This window comes from Dendrobium catenatum, unplaced genomic scaffold (assembly GCF_001605985.2).
Source record: "Dendrobium catenatum unplaced genomic scaffold, ASM160598v2 fragScaff_scaffold_772, whole genome shotgun sequence".
Classification (NCBI taxonomy): Eukaryota; Viridiplantae; Streptophyta; class Magnoliopsida; order Asparagales; family Orchidaceae; genus Dendrobium; species Dendrobium catenatum.
In genome coordinates, this window is record NW_021319234.1 from 1,923,727 (window position 1) to 1,943,898 (window position 20,172).

The window sequence follows — 20,172 nt, forward strand, 5'->3', positions numbered from 1 at the left end:
CAATTAATTATATATTTAATAATAGATATATTAAATTATATTAATTAATCTAATTATATTAATATTTAATTACTAATTATACAATTAAGTTAAATTAGATAATTAATTTATGCACTAATTATACAATTAATTATTAAATTAATTTACTTAATTATTAATAATTTAAATTATATTAATTAAGTTAATCAATAATAACTTTTAGAGGCTTCTATGGTTTTCCTTTCATCTTCTCTTTTCGTCGTTGCTCTTCGGCTTCGTTGCTTTGCAGATGTATAGATTGCACCCGTCGCTTCTGCGACTCCTTCGTGGTTGTTCGACTTTGCTCCTGCGATGACTTTCTAGTCATAATTAATAAAAAAGTAATAACATGTTAAATACAAATTATTCGTTAATTATTATTTACACTATTGATTATATATTTAATAATATATATTTTAAGTTATATTAATTAAGATAATTGTATTAATATTTAATTATTAATTATTCAATTAAGTTAAATTAGATAATTAATTTATACACTAATCATACTTTTAATTATTTAATTAATTAACTTAGTTATTAATATTTTAACTTATGTTAATTAAGTTAATCAATAATAACTTAGCGGCGTCTAGGGTTGGCTCTTTTCGTGGTTGCTGTTCGGCTTCGTTGCTTTGCAGGAGGTGTAGAGATTGAACGCTTCGTTTCTTCGGCTCCTTACCTTCGTGGTTGTTCGACTACGCTCCTTCGACGACTATCCCTACCTGTCGGATCGGAAGCAACAACGGGAGCTTGCTGGATTTGAAGGTAACTTTCTTCCTTTCGCACCCTTCTTCGGCCAAATCCCGTAAATCCGACGAACTGAGGGATTAGGGAAATCCCGGATTTATGCCATAAATCCTTAAATCCGGGATTTATCCATCGCCGGGATTTAACTCGCGCACAAAAACCGTTTGGCTGGATTTAGCGTAAATCCCTCTGTAAATCCGATACAACACAGACCTTTAGTTTGCTTCTCACATTTGATTAGCGTGACTCTATATGGGCACTGGAATAATATGGAAATTGTCCGCTATAGCTTTCATTGATATTAGCTGCTAGCTAGAAAGTTCAGTCAGATTCGAAATTACATGTTTTTTCCTTAAACTTTAATGAGTAGTTTGATTCACCAACTTCTTTTGTGTATTGATATGCTACGTTATTAGATGTAATCTGATTGACCTACCTGTGAAGTTGGAGTTATTTTTGTTGAGGTATTCTAGAAGTCTTTTGTATTATAGGTGGACGAAATAGGGTGTGTGTTTTGTGTAAGTTATTGCTTAGGAATTTCCCAAGATCTTGTAGAGGTTAGGCTCAGGAATCTCCCAAAAAAGGGAAAAAAGTAAAGCGGTTCAGTTTTTTACCTGTTACTCTCATCTACTTATTTCATTTCATAGCCTTTGAATTATTCACAAAGACAGGCTATGATCTAATGTATTAGTCAACACTCAGGGATGGAGAAAAATCATTAGGTTTTATTTAGGACTGTCCCTTGTAGGTTGGTTATTTAACATAGCTACTTTAGATTCTCTAATTTTTTTGGAATGCTTAAACGCCAGTAAGATGTCACGTGTGCAAATGAAAATCATACTCGAGGTCTTTTGCAGATAGAGATCTATTTTGGTTGCACCTATCTCTTAATGGAAGTCCTAAAGTTGAAAATCTACTATATTATTGTGCTTTCAAAAGCACCATGCATATCTATCAAAGAGGATCCATATAATAAGATGTTTTCTAAATTCATTAATCCAAGAAGCACACATAAATTTAAACAATAAAATAAGTTTTAAGTATTTTCTAGAAGATTAAAAAAGGTTTCATAATCAAGATTAATTTTTTACAAGGCAAGGCCATGGCATGGAGTTTACATTAGCAAAGATGGAGGGAATAAAAGCAATGCATACCAATGCAAAATCTCTGGATAAGGGGGCGATCAAGGTTGGAGGGATTTAAGGCTAAATTTATGGGACTTTCGTAAACCCATACAAAAAAGAAGAGGTAATAAGAAAATTCAACCAACTCTTTGAAGGCGGGGACATCCACTAAAAGAGGAGGGTAGATAAAAAGGGTAACAAGTTAAGAATTCACTGGATTAGAGAATCTTCTGCACGTTGGTAGAGGGGGAAGACTCCCGTACTCGAGGAGTTTACATCCAACCAACACTCTAAAGTTTGAGGGGAAAAAATGAAATTTCATTTAGCAATAACGTGCGTAGAGATAACATATATAATCATGACCTAAAGCCGACAACTTCTCAATTCTCAAACCATCCACAGTGCAAAACACACAAATATTTGGATTAAATTATATAGTGCATAACATCACAAGTCAGCATTCCCTATTTTTCTATATTTCCAAAATGTAAGGTAGTAAATTATCGATGCTCTCAATTTTGCTTCAATGCTAAAGCCACATGTCACTTGAAATCAGGCAATCAACAGTTTTAGCAGTCTGCTCTACCATAATGCAATGGTTCCAACAATGGTGAATTAGCTTCTTTAGCATTGTACATAGCTCCAGGTCATGGCAATCATGAATAATGAATCTATGGATAGTGGCTAGAGTGAAGCAAGTAGAAAATCAAAGAACCAAAAAGTTGTATGAGAACTAACAGTGAACCAGAAATAAAAAGCCATTAGATCATTAATGGATCAATATAGACTTTAGGGAACACACATTTTTGTTTATAGGGATCATCAACATAAAGCATTTTTACAGCAAATAAACTATTGTACGATAAAAACTATAAAATAAGACAACTAAAATAATCTAAAGTTGAAACATTGATAATATCGTAAAATTGCTCAAATTAGCGTGCAAAATTTGTGTTTCCAAAGTGTAGAAATTTTTTAGATTTCCCTCAATTGACCTATGGTTGGATTTGGATTTGTTTGAGACTAGATTACACTCATTTCAATATATTTGGCTGAATTTGTTTGTAAAATCTAAGGCAAGGCAGCATAGTCAGAAGATTAGAATTACCAAAGAAAGAAAATTGAATTTAAAATATTATATAGAGATAGAGAAGGTTAATAAAATTATATGTATGAGATTAACATATGGTTGGATTTGGATTTGTTTGCCAAATCTAAGGCAAGGTGGCGCATGGTCTGACTATGAAGTAGATAGAAAATGAGATATTTAGAATTGATGGGCCCATAGAAAGGGGATAGAGAGGCTTTAATAAAATTATATGTACAAATAAAGATGATAAGATATTAGTTAAAGTTGAAAATATTGATGAGAGAAATTATTAAATGGGAGTTTTAAGTAATAAATAAATAAATTTTGAATATACTATGTTTTGCGCCAAAAAGTTAATTTTTGGAGTTATATTGGAAGGAGCGGCCTAGATTATAGGATCTATGTAGTTTAGTTGACAAACCTCCTAAGTAAAGATTAAGGTTTTGTTTGGGACAGCTTTTTTGTTGCTTTTTTAAACAACTTTCTAGTACAAATATTTCTTGAATTAGAAAATTTTATACTAGAAAGCCATTTTAGGAAGCAACTTGAAAGTTGTCCCAAATAAAGATTAAAGGAATTAGCTAATTGAGTAGTATTTTAGGCTTTGTTTGTTTGAACGTTTTTTTGCCTTCTCCGTTTTCGGAAATAGAAGATTTTTTTGTGTTGTTTGGTTCGTCAAATCACGTTCCCAATAACTTTTTTTTTTCATTTTTCTACAGTTTTGAGAAAGCTTTTTATATGTGCTTCTCCGTTAGAAAACTCCATTTTCTGAACTAATATTTTTTAAAACTTTCTTTTACAAAAGCACAAAAAAAACAAACGAAGCCTTAGTAGGTTGTGATAAACCTAGGGGAGTCGAGTATTTGAATCATAAATTTAAGTGTGGGGAGAGGATAGTGATATATATGCTTAGAAAATTGCAATGATGTTAGAGAATTGCTTACTTCTATGTAGGAAAATCTACTATTAAAACTATTTTTGTGCTAATTCAATTACAGGAAAAGTGTATAAAAGGATGGAAGTATTAATGTTGAGCAAATATATGATTGAGTATCATGAAAATTAATTTGGTTAGTATTAAGGAGAAAAATTGTTTTGTGAAGTTTTGTTGAAAATTTTCGTTACATATAAATGTTATAGAATTTATAGTAGTAACTTTCTTTAGAAGTAGTTTATATTAAAGTTTTTTTTAGTTGTAGTAAGATTATATGAAGCATCAACATAAACTCGTATCTTTTTATAGTAGCTATGAAGACATTTAATTTTTTATTAAAACTATATAGAGTGAAGTACTTTGGTGCATGCTATTTGATGATGGCATAGTTTGATAGTGAAATGTTAAATGAATAGATAATTTTTTTAGAAAATGTCATGCTTGCTTTTGGCAAAATAAAATAGAGTTCATGATATGCAAATGCAAGTTTGTTGGATGTGAAAGGTTTATGCTTATTAATCAATGTGGTTAGAAGATCAAAGAATATGTAGATTTATCTATTTCCTATCAAGCTCGAACTGAGTTTAAACATGGAAAAAATTTTAAATAATATTCAAGAATATATCTAGCTTGTACTGCAAGTGAGCTTTGATCTAGCTTATCAAAATAAATGTGGTGCTAATATTTTAAAGTTAATTTTATCTATTTCAAATTTGTATCATTCTTTGTCAATGGTTTATATTCAAACATTAGTAGGAACGAAAATTAAATTAAATGGAATAATATAATGCTTTGATCATTATGGCTGTTTTTTGTACTTAACATATTTATTAATAAACTTCACTTAAAATGTATAGGGTTGGTATAAATTTTATACAATAACATATAAAGAAAAATTAAGTAGGCTAATAAACAAGCATCAGATGATTACTTCAGCAATCTACCTCTCAAACAACAAATGCGTATTAATGTTCAAGCTTGTTCAATTAGCAAAGAACGGACATAATTGATTGAGCAAGTATGGAGCTATTTGTCAAATGTATTGGTTTGTTGGTAACACTAACATTATGTTATGTTTAAGTATATTAGATTTATTTTAAAAATGAAAAGAACTTTATTTTCGTAATCAATGCAAAGTGGTTATTAAAAAAAAAATGTCTTATGGGTGTGATACTTCTTAGACTTACTTCTAGAAGTAGCATCATTAAGTAGTTGAAGTTAAGACGGTTAAAAAACTTATTGGTGGTTTTGGTTTGCAAAATGGAGTTAGAAGATTCTTCATTCAGTTTTTTAGATGAAATTAACATGTAATAATATGAAAATAGAAAGGATAGACGAACTATAATATGGGCATAAATTGCACAAGGACTTGCAACATAGTAGAGCAATATCACTTGTAGAAGTCTTGAGGATTCATTATTTCAATTCTATATAGTTGAATTATGGTTAATATCATGATATTTTCCACATAAGTTATCTTGTGCTAAAAAAGCTAAGGCAATACTTATTTATTTTATTATTTTCTCATATTGGTTTCTCATCGTCTTATGTGATTCAACATCTTCTACATTGAAGTTATAGCAAAAAATGTAACATGAATTAATATCTGAATACTTTGCAATTCTTTCAGTTCAAACATGGCAGCCAAATATATCATTGGAGCCTTGGCTGGGTCCTTTGCCCTTGCCTATATCTTTGATAAATCAATAGCGGACTACAAGATTTTTGGAGGTCAGTAAAAGTCTTGGGGAATCAAAAAACAACTGGAAAATGTCCAAAATAATATCCTACTATTAAAATATGGCTGATTTAGTCTCAAAATATTATATTTCTCCAATCTTTTCCCAAGTTACATAAATTTGATCCCAATTTATCCCTCAAAGATTAAATTGGGATCACTTATGTTCTCAAATTCTTATTTGGGATCAATTAGTTAAATTAGAGAAATGTGATATTATGAGGTTAAGGCTTCTTTTGGGATAGCTTTCTTATTGTTTATATACAAAAAGTTTTTGAACTAGTATTAGAAAGCTATGTTAGAAGTCAGTAAGAAAGTTGTCCCAAACAAAACCGAAATTAGCTAAATAGTTGGATGATTATTTTGAGCCCATCTCTAAGAACTACTTTATCTTGTTTCACTTCAGTTTTTTGAAGTTATAATTTACGCTAACTGATTCTTAAATCAGGTACTACTCCAAAGACTGTATCTGACAAGGAATGGTGGGAAGCAACTGACAAGAAGTTCCAGGCCTGGCCTCGCACCGCCGGTCCACCGGTGGTGATGAACCCAATCAGTCGCCAGAATTTCATTGTCAAGTCTTCTGACTCTTGAAGCGTGAGCGACTCATTTCATGTTCTAGGCCTGTGAAATGCTATTATTTTGCATCTAATAAATCGCAGAATGGTTTGAAGAACCTCTCAGTTTTATAACTTTCACCGAACTCTTAATGTTCTGAGGGAGAAATTTAGCATTATCTTTCAAGTTGATATGATAATTTGCTGCTTTCTGTTATGCGCCTTTGGATGAAATATAACTCTATGTTGATGTTTGTTGAATCTAATAAAATCATCTGTATTTTTTGACTGATAAGCGATGGTTAAGGTTTTGTTTGGAAAGGCTTTCTTAGTGCTTCTTAAAATAGCTTTTTAATACAAAAATTTAACTTAAAACTTATATTTTTCACTAAAGACCCCATACTAATTTAGAGAGGAATTATTCATATTTTATGTAATTATAAAGACATTCACTTAATTTGATTTAAATAACCAAATTATTAAAATCTGCCTCTTTGATTAATATTTTTGATAAAATTTGACATATTTACATATTTTTTTGATTAATTTGGTTTATCGCTAGATTATTACTTGAATTGGTATTAATTATGTCATATAATCAATGATTTTAACTAGGCTTTATGTTTATATACCAACTACTCTTAGATAGTTGATTTTTTTTTTAAATCGATGATATGTAATATTATTACTTAGCGCAGCTACAAATTATAAAAAATTAAATAAAGTTACAACTTAAAATGTAAGAGTTCAAATTTGATTTATACACAACTCTCCTTGGCCTATTGGTTGAGAGCTTAGGCTTCCAACTAAGAGGTTCAGGGTTCGAGTCTATGTGTATGCGTTGTGTGTGTGAGTTTGCCTTAAATGGCCTAAATGTCCCAAAAAAAAAAATTGATTTATGAATTGGGAAATGGTAATTTTTAAGGTCATCTTCAACCAAACCGTATTCTTCAGTTTGTTGTAGTCGTGACCGTCCAATCGAATGACAAATCAAATCTCATTTTCACATTTTAAAAAATACGACATCAGTATTGACATAACACTACTCGTAGCGGAGAGAAAACACAAAATGTGTTTATATTTGGCTTTTGGGTGGAGACTTACGACGACTACAAATATGTAATAGACGAATCACATTCGTTTCAAAATATGATAAAAAAAAAAAAAATAGGATGCAAAAAAAGAAAAAAAAATTGTTATACATATATATATATATATATATATATATAAGGATTTTATTGCGCTGTTTGACAAATTTTTTATATTATTTAAAAGAAAAAATAATTAGTGTTAATTTTATAAATATGTTAGATTTGAGTGTTACTCTTAAATGCCCAAAAAAATAGTGGCTATAAATATTAAATACACACCGCCATTTTAAGCGGCAATTCCAGTCCCGCGCTCTCAGCTGAGGGAGAGTAAAATGAAGAAGAAAGCTTCGTCAGCGAAATCGCTCTCAAAGGCGAAATCCTTTCTTTCTCCTCTCCCCTCGCCGTCGCCGGAGGCCAGATCCGGCAAAGCGTGCGGATTCAACTTCTTTGCCTCCGCGGCTTCCAGCAAGAAGAAGGCTCTGTCTCCGCCTTCGGTCCTCCGCTCTCCGCGTACTCCCGCGAAACCGCTGTCGACAACTTCTGATCTGAAGGATCTGGCTTGTTCCAGCCTAGAATCTTTGAAACGGAGAGTTGATGTGTACTACGCTGACGTTCTCAAGGATATCGATGCCTCTCACGCTAGAATCTCCAAGAGATTCAAGGTAATGTCTATAATTTATTCGGAATGGATCATTCTCCTTTGTTGCGAGAGGATACTTGTAAATTTTAATGAGCGGTTCTTGATTGTTGAAATTTTAAAAAATACTCCGGATTGTCTGATGAATCATCGAAGTCCTCCTAATGCTCTATGGCAATTTTCCTTTGATTGACGATTGTATTGATATATGGACGAGTGTATTTATTGTTTGTGATTTATTTCTTTATTATCCGGAAATGTTTACTATGATTAAGTTTAGTTTCGAATTTTGAGATAAAAAGTCTGAAAGGATACATCACGGGAATGATATGCGAGGATTAAGGTGAAGTTGGTGCGAGAGCAGCGGAGCTGAATTACCGATTCTGTTGAAACGAGGAGAAGCGGAAAGGTTTTCTGACGGAGTCAAATGCTTCTTGTCTATTGAGTAAGGGGTATAACTTTTTTGTGAGGAGACGATCAACAGGCGTTGTTTGGGGAGTATGATTTGTGAGTAAGGATTGATAAGAGTTATCATCGAGTTGAACACTAATTTATTTTTTTTACCAAGATTGTAGCTATTTGATGGTAACTTAGATGCTTCCCATTTCTTTTCATTAGATTATGTCCGTTTAAAAATCAAAACAGATCTTTAATGGGTAAGTTCTTTTTGTATTCTTTAGACTCTAGATCTGTTGAAGCATCCATCATTCTTCTTAGGGCTGCAGTTTAGGTTTCATAATCTCCTGATCATATTGCATTGAGTTAGTTCTTTTCATGTTCTTAGAATTTCGATTTTGACTTTACTGAGACTGTGTTATTGTTTTTATATGTAATTACATGATGTTAACACCTTTTCATTCTTGTTATGTATTGAATGGGGACTTCATCTTCATTTGTTTATCAGATCCAAACACAAGCATGTATGCAATTAGCGGAGGAAGCAGAAAGGGAATATGAGAAGTTATCGGATAAGATTGATGAAAACACAAAATCAATTAAGGTCCATCATTTTAAACATTAAAAATATAATTTCTGTACAATCTGTCATACTATTATTGATCCTATGTGTTGTTTTCTAGGGTTCGTATGTTGAGTTCATGGCAGAAGTTCAAGCAGCAACATCCCGAGGTATGAAAGATTCTACTTCAGGTTTTTTATTTGACATGTTTTAGTTTCAAATATTTTAACCATCATTTGAATTAACAATTGTAGCTGCATTTGAAAGATATTAAAGACATATAGTAGTGTGACTTAGCATAAGAACCATTTTTTCTATGTGATTTATGTTATGATCATTTTGAAATTTCGGTTGGATAGTGTGCAAGGTATCCATTCCTGAGCTTGCAAAGTCAGCTGAGAAGGCTATCGAGAACTTGCATGCGCGCTATGGTGTTGCAGCAAATCCGGGATAATATACAGAACAACTATCGAATTAGTATGTGAGGTATATCATTTGAGAAAAAAATTACAAAGTAAGTTCAATGACTTTGAGATCCATCTTGACTCAAATTTATATCAGCTATTATTCTCTTTCATAACGTTTAAGCGATTTGGACTCCGTGATATATTGATCTTCTTCTTTATATTTTTCTTCTTCCATTTTTTTTTTTTAAATTAGTTGATTTCTCCTTCGGATGTGAAAAAAGAGGAGGAAGTAGCAGTGGTTGTTGATGAAACAGAGTTCTCTAGTATTCTGATTTTTTTTTATATGGGTAATATAGGAGACAAAATTGGAAATATTTGGCGATCATTTTTTCTTGGTGGTTGGGAATTTTGCTCTCTTTCGGAAGACTAATTATTCTGTGCGGACATCGGACGAAGAAAATCGTCCTGATTTGCTACGTTTTTATTTCTCTTTTACTATGCTTTTGCAAAAGGACAATAAAAGTGCAACAAATATTTAATATTTATTAAATAATTGAATTTTTCATGCGATTTTACTGAGTTGCAAAAACACAATAAAAAGATTGTAGAAATGCATTCATAATTAAATATTTGCCGCCCTTTTGCAAAAGAACAGCAAAAAGACAGTAAAAGGACAACAAAATAGATCTTGTATGTAAAATATTAAATAAGCTTGAGAACATCCTTAATAAAAGTTCTCAGAAATACCATAATGTCAAATTAGATCTGTGTACTATCTATAGACTTTTCCTTTTTATATGTAAAATATTAACTAAGCTTCATAGCTTAACAGCAACTTCATTACAATTACAATTAATAATAGAACTTGTGAAAGCAAGCTAATATAAAAACATCCAAGGACAAGAGCGAAGAAGACAAAGCAAGCTCATGGAAGTTGAACATCTGCAGTTGTGAAGAATGTCTACAAATAAAAATTTCGTCATATGGATCTATTGGAGGCCATATACAAGTAAAGCTGCAACCCCTCCAATCCCCAAAACCAGACCAAAAATCACACCAACCGGCGGCAGACCGCCCCCAATTGGCTTCCCACTGTTCACATCGTAGCGCACAAAACGCTTCTTAGGTGCTCTGCACTGAGGGCACACATACGAATCCGCCTGCAACAAAAGGGATTATTATGTACAGCACAGATAAAATATTTCATGGGGCAGTTCTTAATGAATTTCTTGATCAACTATATTCTTAAGCTTAAGGTTTTGTTTGGGACGATTTTTTTGTAGCTTCTTAAAGCAGTTTTCTAGTATAAAAAGAGTTGTGATACTTGCCTGCTCATCAAAAGGTTTTGACAGAGTGTAGATGAATCCACAGTCTAAGCATATGTGAGTTGCTCTAGTCTTCATGAAAGCATATAGACAGGTGAGAAAAATGACATCAAATTGATCCAAAATGAAGAAGAGAAACAGGTCATGCTTCTATTTCAATATTAGGGAGAATGAAATTTTAAACGAAATGACTTGCCTTTTGAGATTCTGTTAAGGTCCTGCCAAATCTAGGTGGTGCTGGTCTCTTAGGCAATCGCTTAACATCTACCTCTGCACCTCTGGATTAACAATAATAAACATGTCATCTTTAAATGCCTGTATTTGTTCTCCAAATAGATAGAGATGCTAGAAAGGAATAGAGTTGTGTTCTTGAAGAATCGTTTCTTCGTACAAATTTCTTGAGTATTTGAGAAAATGATAAATGTATATTCATATATGTCTATCTAAATAACTCGCAGGTATCTAAATAGGTTTTTATCCACGGGACTCAGCTAGAGGGAGCATGTGATCAAAGCAAACCATACTCAAGGGAGGCCTTGTTCTGTAGGGTAGTCGCTAACACCAGCTTGTGAGTAAGTAGTAAACGCTCACCCTAGCGGAGCTTGCGACGTACGAGCTCATCCTAGGAGGATTACATTAATGATATAGTCATTATTGGTCGGCTCGTCTCAAGGACTCATACATATAGGTCTTTGCTATGAGGACCACTCGCCCCAAAAAGTACTCGCTCCATCACAACAATTCTCCACAATCAAGGCCACCTGCCTTCTATATATGTCCTAGATCAAGCTATATAAAATAAAACGCGCACCTTTAAAGCCTATGACCATGACTTCATTGACTGAGCTCGTCTTTGGCTTGCATTCATTTATGCCAAGGGGACTCAACCTTTACTTTTGAGGACTCGCTTTCAGAGACTCGCCTTACATATTGATTCTTACCAACTTGCCCAAGGCATTTGCTAGAGGGCTACCTTACTCAGTCCAAGTGTATGTCAGCTATACTTGTCACATCTTGTTGTACGTTTTCATTTTATTCAGTGTAGCATTCCTTGTAGACCACTTAACCCTTCAAATAAGAGGTGAAGAAGCATATTTTGGACTTAATGGCATTTGAACTATTCATACGGATGCTAAAGCTCCTCACTTATTCTCTATATTTGCCAATTCCTTTATTTGATTCTCTAGCTGTAACCTGATAGTAGGGTCAGACATCACCCACGAATAAATTTGGATTCAACAACCAAAATGATTCTTACACTTTTTTATGTTCGCTTATTTTAATCCCAAACTTTTCCAGACGATCAATTTAGTTCTATAACTCGCAAAATTAGAATCAGTTTGGTGCTATTATGAACTTTCCCATTTCTCTCATTTTTTTAAAGATACTTTCACCGCTTAATATTGGCTAAAAATAATGGGGATCGACTGTAAAAACCTCAAATCCCAAATTTGTGAAGTTGAGGAATTAAATCGAGCATCTGAAAAAAATTTGGAACTAAAACGGACACAAACAAAAAATGCAAGAAGCATTTAGATCATTTAGATCAAATATTAACTAAAACTGAACTAAAGCAAGCCTGTGCTTCAGCTGCTGCTTCTATCTTGGCAAAATTTTGGTTTCTATCAACCATTTTTATCACTAGAATAATCTAGAGATCTTTCGGAGAAATCGCGGTCAACAATCTTACAAAACTTGTTCATACCTGCTCACAACAAAGTAAACAGAGTCAGGCTTTGCTTGGATAGCTGTTTTGGTGAATCCCAGCTTATCTGCAGGCCAAAGTTCATCACCAAAGAAACTGCTTGTGTACAAAACCTGATCTCCAGACTTGAGCCCAGCCTTCGCTGCATTCCCACCGCTATCAACAGCCTGACAAAATTTCAACAGAAAGGGTGAAAATCGAGAAGAAAGATGATGGATTAAGCTGCTTCGCTTACAGTGATGACAACCCCGCCACCAGATTTCTGCCCTAGGGTTAGACCAAGGGGCTTGTCTACTTCAACCTCGATGTTCTTCGACGCTCCGGCGGTCTTCGCCGTGATCTCGATCCCTCTCCTTTCGCGTAGAGAGATAGTTCTTCCACCGCCGATCCTCTTGACCTCAATCGCAGGTAAGAATCTGCTCTTCCTCTTCTCATCGAGTAAAAGCCGATAGGAGGAGGTTTGCTGCAATGCGTGATAAGGAAGTTGTTGATTTAGCTAATTGACGGGCTTTTGAATAAGAGTTCATTCGAGCTCACCTTGGTCTGGGCTAGAACCGAAGCATTGGAAGAATGGGAATTCGAAATTGAGACGGCGGCGATTGATGCGGCGGCGGACATGGTTGATGATGGTTGAGCGGCAGTCGAAGCGCTGCGTTGCGACTTGGGATTGTGAGACTCGTGAGAGCGAGAGAGGGAGATTTGTACTGGCTTGCGGGAACTTGTGGAGAGAAGAAGATCCACGGATGATCAAAGGGATAGAAAGGTTTGGACCGTTTGATATGGATAGTTGGCTTGTGGTGGACACGGTGAACGACTACTTGAAGCAATGGGCCACTTCAAAAGGTCGAAAAGGGAAAATCAATGCAAGAGTAATAGTTAAAAGTATTATGTGGATACAAATATCATTCGGAGGTAAATCAAAATGTATCATATTATTTTTTTGTTGTGTATCACAACTTTGTACCATATGATATTCCATGCTTTGATTCGTCTCCAGACGGTCCGATATCCGCACAGAATAATTTGTCTGAGTAATAGAACTTCATCTCCTATGAGCACCTTAACCAAATGGAAGATCATCTCATAAGGATGACTCAAGAAATTTTATATCTCATTGAATACAATATATCTTCTATTTGAGTTCTCTAAGAATGTAATGTCATCAACTCATAGCATCATCATTAATCTAATTTCCTTATATCTCAAGTTCTACTATCTTTATCACATAGAACAGCATTAGTGACAATCAAATAAAATTTTCACAAAGCCAACAAACATATTCTAGAGCAAAGTCTAAGATGCTAGTTATGAAAATTAGCCTCGGTTGATTGTGAAGAACTTTTGTTGATTAGGTTTTACTAATGATTTTCAATATCCTCATTCAAGGCTTAATATGTTTAATTTTTAATTAGATTTGATCTAATCTTATTATGTATTTGGTTACTTATAATAATTTTAAGAATCAGACTTTTCATCATGTAGGGCTCTTGGATTAGTTGTTATCTACTATTATTTTTTGGGGTACTACGAGAAATTTGAGGGGTGAATAATATTTATTTATTAGAGAATAAATGTAATATTCTTAACTATAAATATTATTATTAATATTTGTGTTGCGGGCTAGAACATATGCGGCGATAGAGTTAGAATACTACGTCTTAGCATTGCATATATATCCAGCTCACACACAGAGAACACCAGATTTTTTACATGGAAAACCCTTGAGAAGGGAAAAACCACGGGGCATAAACCAGTTGAAAATGATTCAACTAGAATTTGAGTCAGTTACAATGGGCTGACTTGCCTCAATATGTTTAATTTTTAATTAGATTTGATCTAATCTTATTATGTATTTGGTTACTTATAATAATTTTAAGAATCAGACTTTTCATCATGTAGGGCTCTTGGATTAGTTGTTATCTACTATTATTTTTTGGGGTACTACGAGAAATTTGAGGGGTGAATAATATTTATTTATTAGAGAATAAATGTAATATTCTTAACTATAAATATTATTATTAATATTTGTGTTGCGGGCTAGAACATATGCGGCGATAGAGTTAGAATACTACGTTTTAGCATTGCATATATATCCAGCTCACACACAGAGAACACCAGATTTTTTACATGGAAAACCCTTGAAAAGGAAAAAACCACGGGGCATATCCCAGTTGAAAATGATTCAACTAGAATTTGAGTCGGTTACAATGGGCTGACTTGCCTCCGAGGGCGATCAGATTACAAGTAATAATTGTACGATAGAAGTCCATGTGTCAGGTGATGGCCTGACAGAACTTCGGGCCTCAGATGATGGTCTGGCAGAACTCCGGGTCTTAGGTGATGATCTGGCGAAGGCGAGGGCCTCAGGTGGAGGTCTAACGAATGTGAAGGCCTTTGACAGTGGTTCGGCAAAGGTGAGGGCCTCAGGTGGAGATCTGGCGATGGTCCGACGAAGGTGAGGGCCTCCGGCGGTAGTCCAGCGAAGGTGAGGGCCTCCAACGGTAGTCCGGCGAAGGTGAGGGATTCCGACGGTAGTCCGGCGAAGGCAAGGGCCTCCGACGGTGGTCTGGCGAAGGCAAGGGCCTTAGGCGGTGGTCCGACGAGACTCCGACGGTGGTCCGAAGAAACTCCGACCGTGGTCGAGGAGGAGCTTCTTCCTTCTCTTCTTTTCTTTTCTTCTTGCTTGGGTCCCTTTTCAAGAGAAATGAGGGGTCTATTTATAGATTTCTGGTGTGGCATGACCCGTAAATAGGTGAGAGATCAAGGGTAAATGGGGAGTGGTTGGATGGACGGCCAATATTGAATCCCTTGATGATGGCCGTTCGTCAGGCATTTTGAGGCCTTAATGATTTTGGAATTCAGTGATATTGGGCTCGTTGGATTCGTCTCGTCGAGCCACTCAATTCGACTATAAACTCGTCGTATTTGGTAACTCAAACAGTGGTATGAAGCTTCCAATAGCGCTTCGGGTCCTTGATTTGGGCTCGGATTGAGTCAAATTTGGTGTCGTTGGGTTTGTATTTTAGAGACGCTCAGTTTGACTGTAAGTTTTTTGAAATCGAAGTTCATGTGATCTCGAATTTAATTTTTGAAGTTTCGGGCCTGATTTTGCCTCGAGATTCGTGCCCGATCAAGATAATTTTTTATGATATATCAATTTGTAATATATTTCCAAGATATTAAGAATTGAAGAAAATTAAAATAATGGCATTGTTTTGATTAATTATGGTATAAATTCATAAATATTAAAAAAACTTTGCAAAATATGGAGTTACATACATACCATTTTATATCATCCTATTTACATATCTAATATCAAAAACTTTAATAGTATATACATACCACACTATATTATTTCAATATCAAATATGCCAATCATATTTCATTCATACTACTCATATATTTTATTTATACTACTCATATTTGGAATGAAAGAGAATTATGGAGGTTTGTATGTAATATTAATGTTGTAGATCTTAGATATGTAAATATTATAGTATATCATGGTATGCATGCAAATCCCCCTATATTTTATTTAGAGTTGTCAAAATAGGGTCATAGGTCGGGTTCGGGTCCAACCTAGAATTTACCCAGCCTTGTTCGACCAAATCCTAACCTGACATGTTTTTTGCAAACGGGTTTATTTTTCGGACTCGAAATATATCCGCTTCGGGAATATTTTACTAATTTTTTATTTAATTCAATTTATTTAAACCTAAATCAAATTAATGTAAGATTTATTTCAATCAATTTAAAATAAATCAAGCTTAATTCAATTTGGGCAACATGATTTTTTTTGGAAATAATATTTACTTATTCCATAATAATGTTTTAAAATTCTCGTAATTTATTAAAAACGGTTCAAATCAGGTTGATTTCTGGTTTCCGGATTAACCTGAACCGACCTGATTTTACAAACCGGTCGAAATCTCTAATCCGAACCCAACCCGAATCCAATTTTTTTTGGGTTAGATTCGGATCTAATTTTTGGGTTGTGTCAAGTATTGACACCCCTAGTTTTATTCATAAAAAATATATTTATAAAATTAACATAAATAGTCAAATTAATTATAATTTATAAAATACCTGTAACCTGTTAAATACTTGTATTCCTTTTCGTTTTAAGTTTAGAAGACTACAGTCTACCCGCGGAAACCCTGGCTGACGGGAAAGCATGGGCGCCAACCACGAGTCGGAAGCTAAACTCCAGCTCTTCCTCCAATGGCTGCAGGTTTCACTCTCCGTCTCCCTCGCTCCTGCCCTCTCCCACTTTTCGCTCTAATTCCTAGTCTCTAATGGAAGCCCAGGTCAATGGAGTCGAACTCCGGTGCTGCACCATCAAGAGCTGCGGCCCTAACAAAGGATTCGGCGTCTTCACCTCCTGCGTCCCCTCTGAAGATGGTAATGCCTCAATGCTCCCCGCTCCAACATATATAATGCGTTGCATCCGATTTCTAATGCCCTTATCTGATTTCGTAGGAGTTGCCTTGGTTGTTCCTCTCGATCTCTCTATCACTCCTATGCGCGTCCTCCAAGATCCTTACACAGGTCCTAGATGCAGGGCAATGCTCGAGGAGGGTGACGTAGACGACCGGTTCCTTATGATTCTCTTCCTTACCGTGGAGCGCCTACGACCGAACTCTTCGTGGAAGCCGTACCATGCATGCCTTTCGTTTCTACCTTTTATAATAATCTTTTTTAGTTATTGTTTAGTCTTTAACGGGGCTTTCATTTAATGGGAGTTGGTGAAGCCAGTGTAATCATTCTTGCAATGGTTTTGAACAAGAATTCAGCTCTCCATATTGTTTCCTATGGTTTTGTACAACCTGCTTTTAAACTTGTTTGATCGAGTTTGTTTATTTATTTGGTGGTATTTGTGACTAGGTATCTTGACATGCTCCCGACTACCTTTGGGAATCCACTCTGGTTTACAGAGGATGAACTCGGTGAGTTGAAGGGGACGACGTTATACAGGGCAAGTGTTTTGCAGGTAAATTAAATACAATTCAATTGCTGTAATCCGCCAACAATAAATTCATGGTCAAATCTATACTTATGGAAGATATTTTAGTTCATGAATATCTTTTAAACAACGCGTTGGATGCAGAAAATAATTTATAGTTACAATATGATTATAAATCTAATTTTGAACGACCTGCATCTACATCACAATCTACAGTATAACTTTTTCATGAATCTGAATCTAAAATTGAACAATAGTCAAAATTTGAATCTGAATTTGAATTTGATCGTTGTATCATTTCTGAACGTAAACCTTAATTAGAATACAAGTTTAGAGTTGACCATGAAACAAATCACATATTAGTTAGAGTTGATAAATCAATAGAAGAAACCAATAATACAATGAAATGTTAAACAAAATTTTCGTAAAGCAGAGGACCTTTCTTTTTCCTGAAACTGTATACAACTAACAAATAAGGTCACTAGGCATCTTCTAACTCCCTAAGCAAGGTTGAAAACTGAGTTTGGCTTTATTATCTCTGAGCATTAGCAATGATTCAACACTAAGTGATGTCCCGATTATAGTGGACTGAGTTAATACTTAATAGCATTGTAGTCATGGAGTCAACTTCGCGCAAAGAGATTTAATAAAAGCAAATGCATTACTTAATAATCTATTTGTAATATTGCTATGACATCATTACAGCAAACATGAAGAAATAGTTTAATAATTATAAAATAAAAAACCTTTTTTAAGATCACTGGAACTTTGTCCATATATATGCCGAATGTTGGGCAATTATCAATTAATCGCATAACTCAACAAAAGAGCTATTGGTCTAGATTAAAACAATTAAGTATTTCAAATAATGTCTAATTTGATCCCTGCTTGGGTAGTAAATGACAGTTGTTATACAACTTAATAATGAGAAATAATAATAATATTTTTATGTTTTTAAATTTTAATGCATTGTTTTAAGTATAAGGATAAGGCTATTAATTTTTCATTTGCATGAATTATTTCGTATTTATTATTTCTATCTCAGCAACAAAAACTCATCTAAATTAATAATTTATAATATTATACTAATTTGAGTATATTTGTTTGATTTTGTGCATGTCATTGTTAATCCGCATTAACAAACTTTAGACTTTAAGACATTCTGTGTTAGACTTCATGGTAAGGTTTTTTGGAAGTTCAACTACAATGTATAAATTTAGTAAAGCAGCCTCCTCCTCCTCATTAGCCTTTTCCTATTTATTTGGGGTTGTATTTATGAAACCAAATCCTTTTTTTATTTATCACATGCGGTTTTTACTATATGCTGTGCAAATCTTTTTGCCAACTTCTGACAATGTTAGTTTTGTGTGTGAGTATATATATATTCTCATAATCTATCCACATTAATCATATATGCTTTATTACTACAACTTTTTTGTACACGTGGAAACCACTGAAGTGTATTTTTGACTACCAGAGTCATGACCAAGTTTTACTTTTTTTGGTTTTCATATCACATTAAAATTATTAGCCTAACCCACTAATCTTTTGGATTGCTTGAGTTAGGACTTGTAGTTAATGTTCTTAAACTTCAATGTAGGTGAAAAATGAAAAATGTATGACATAAGTCAAACTTGATTCAGACTAGTAATTCTGTCGCTCCCTTTTTTATTGATATATATGTGAAATTTGGAGCAGATATTAAGTTACACCAACGATGGTTGCTCAATTTTTTTGCTGTTAAATCTCGGCTTCTTTAATGGCTACCTTAATGCTGTCTTTCTAATATAGAGGAAGAATCTTCAAGCTTTGTATGATGATAAAGTGAAAGCCTTGGTAGATGAGCTTTTGCGTGGTGATGAGAGGTCTGAAAGGTGCTCTATTTCTTTTTCTAAAATGTTTTTCATGCCTTCTACTTTAATATTGTATTTGTCTTCTATAGTGTTTATTTTAATTTTACTTTCATTTTAATTTAATTTCATGTCATTCCCCTTTTTGATTATTTTCCACGGTGTCTATTTCCATGTTATATGCATCTTTGTGTTGAGGCCAAACTAAATGCTTTAGGAAGATTGGGGCTTGAGTAACATTGGAGTTATGAAGCCAACAATTTAGAGAAAAAAAATGCAATATTGTTTTGAGTATCAGTTGCTGCAGCATGTATGATCTTATTTAATGATTAAATCCATGGCGCTGCTTTTCTTAAGTTCGTTTGGGACTGGAAGGATTCCTTAATTTTGGAACCATTTTCTTCTTATCAAGCGCATTGTCATGCATACAATATTATGGAGAAGAGCAGAACTTTTGTATTCGGGTAGATCTTTTTCCTTGCAATTTCTTAGACTTGATTCTTTTCTGTTCCTTTGATTAAGTAAAATAATGTAAAGTTTCCCCCTATTTTTTAATTGGGCCTGCTTATATTTCGGTGCTGTATGTCGCATTTTAGCTTGCGAGGCACTTTGCAATTTTTATACGTGGACTGATGGGGTATAGATGATAAATATTTAATCCCTTGCATTGAGGACATTTAGCAAGGTGCAGTTTGACTCATGTATTTTCAAAAGATCTGCGCTTGACAACAAATAAGTACTAAATCATTTATTTCACCTAATATGCTAACATCTTACAGTAGTACAAAGCTAAAAAGCATCATACCACCTTCTTACTATAATGCAACTAAATATAAGATGGGGCCAGTCATGAATAATTTTACGCTACAGTTGTCTTGGGAAAAAAACTACGCAATGGAAATGCTGAGCTAAATTTGCTTAATATGTTAGCCATTCTTCTTAAAAATTAAGATTATTATTTCGGTTATGCAAGGGAAAAATTATATTCTTGTCGACAATAAATGTCTGGATTATTGTCTTGCAAA

General features: G+C 34.1%; 4 protein-coding genes across 4 annotated transcripts in view; 3 read left to right on the top strand and 1 right to left on the bottom strand.

Moving 5' to 3' along the window:
* The first annotated feature begins 641 nt into the window (after positions 1–641).
* LOC110102240 lies at positions 642–6,506 on the top strand. The gene is made up of 3 exons (XM_020830488.2): positions 642–786; positions 5,547–5,647; positions 6,103–6,506. Exons 2-3 carry the CDS (start codon positions 5,554–5,556, stop codon positions 6,246–6,248), a joined length of 240 nt encoding a protein of 79 aa, XP_020686147.1. The 5' UTR covers positions 642–786; positions 5,547–5,553; the 3' UTR covers positions 6,249–6,506.
* A 1,053-nt stretch (positions 6,507–7,559) lies between these two features.
* LOC110102239 lies at positions 7,560–9,484 on the top strand. Its single transcript, XM_020830487.2, has 4 exons — positions 7,560–7,964; positions 8,844–8,939; positions 9,019–9,067; positions 9,257–9,484. Exons 1-4 carry the CDS (start codon positions 7,635–7,637, stop codon positions 9,349–9,351), a joined length of 570 nt encoding a protein of 189 aa, XP_020686146.1. The 5' UTR covers positions 7,560–7,634; the 3' UTR covers positions 9,352–9,484.
* A 590-nt stretch (positions 9,485–10,074) lies between these two features.
* Positions 10,075–12,995, bottom strand: LOC110102238. Its single transcript, XM_020830486.2, has 6 exons — positions 12,872–12,995; positions 12,570–12,797; positions 12,335–12,501; positions 10,826–10,907; positions 10,633–10,701; positions 10,075–10,464 (listed from the first exon to the last, which is right to left on the bottom strand). Exons 1-6 carry the CDS (start codon positions 12,950–12,952, stop codon positions 10,294–10,296), a joined length of 798 nt encoding a protein of 265 aa, XP_020686145.1. The 5' UTR covers positions 12,953–12,995; the 3' UTR covers positions 10,075–10,293.
* Positions 12,996–16,445: 3,450 nt separating this feature from the next.
* Positions 16,446–20,172, top strand: part of LOC110102237 (fructose-bisphosphate aldolase-lysine N-methyltransferase, chloroplastic) — a 28,801-nt gene continuing 25,074 nt past the window's right edge. The window contains exons 1-5 of the mRNA XM_028696562.1: positions 16,446–16,565; positions 16,642–16,735; positions 16,814–16,988; positions 17,219–17,324; positions 19,089–19,171. Coding sequence (XP_028552395.1) covers positions 16,509–16,565; positions 16,642–16,735; positions 16,814–16,988; positions 17,219–17,324; positions 19,089–19,171 — 515 coding nt within the window. The 5' untranslated portion in view covers positions 16,446–16,508. The remainder of the gene's footprint in view (positions 16,566–16,641; positions 16,736–16,813; positions 16,989–17,218; positions 17,325–19,088; positions 19,172–20,172) is intronic.

Excerpts from the sequence above, each read along its gene's own strand:
- LOC110102238 (XM_020830486.2), bottom strand. The coding sequence starts at position 12,952 with ATGTCCGCCGCCGCATCAATCGCCGCCGTCTCAATTTCGAATTCCCAT. Across the intron at positions 10,702-10,825 it reads CCTTAACAGAATCTCAAAAG|ACTAGAGCAACTCACATATG; the intron begins GCAAGTCATTTC and ends GCTTTCATGAAG. Across the intron at positions 10,465-10,632 it reads CAAAACCTTTTGATGAGCAG|GCGGATTCGTATGTGTGCCC; the intron begins GCAAGTATCACA and ends CTTTTGTTGCAG.
- LOC110102239 (XM_020830487.2), top strand. The coding sequence starts at position 7,635 with ATGAAGAAGAAAGCTTCGTCAGCGAAATCGCTCTCAAAGGCGAAATCC. Across the intron at positions 7,965-8,843 it reads GAATCTCCAAGAGATTCAAG|ATCCAAACACAAGCATGTAT; the intron begins GTAATGTCTATA and ends TTTGTTTATCAG. Across the intron at positions 8,940-9,018 it reads AAAACACAAAATCAATTAAG|GGTTCGTATGTTGAGTTCAT; the intron begins GTCCATCATTTT and ends GTTGTTTTCTAG.
- LOC110102240 (XM_020830488.2), top strand. The coding sequence starts at position 5,554 with ATGGCAGCCAAATATATCATTGGAGCCTTGGCTGGGTCCTTTGCCCTT. Across the intron at positions 5,648-6,102 it reads GGACTACAAGATTTTTGGAG|GTACTACTCCAAAGACTGTA; the intron begins GTCAGTAAAAGT and ends TTCTTAAATCAG.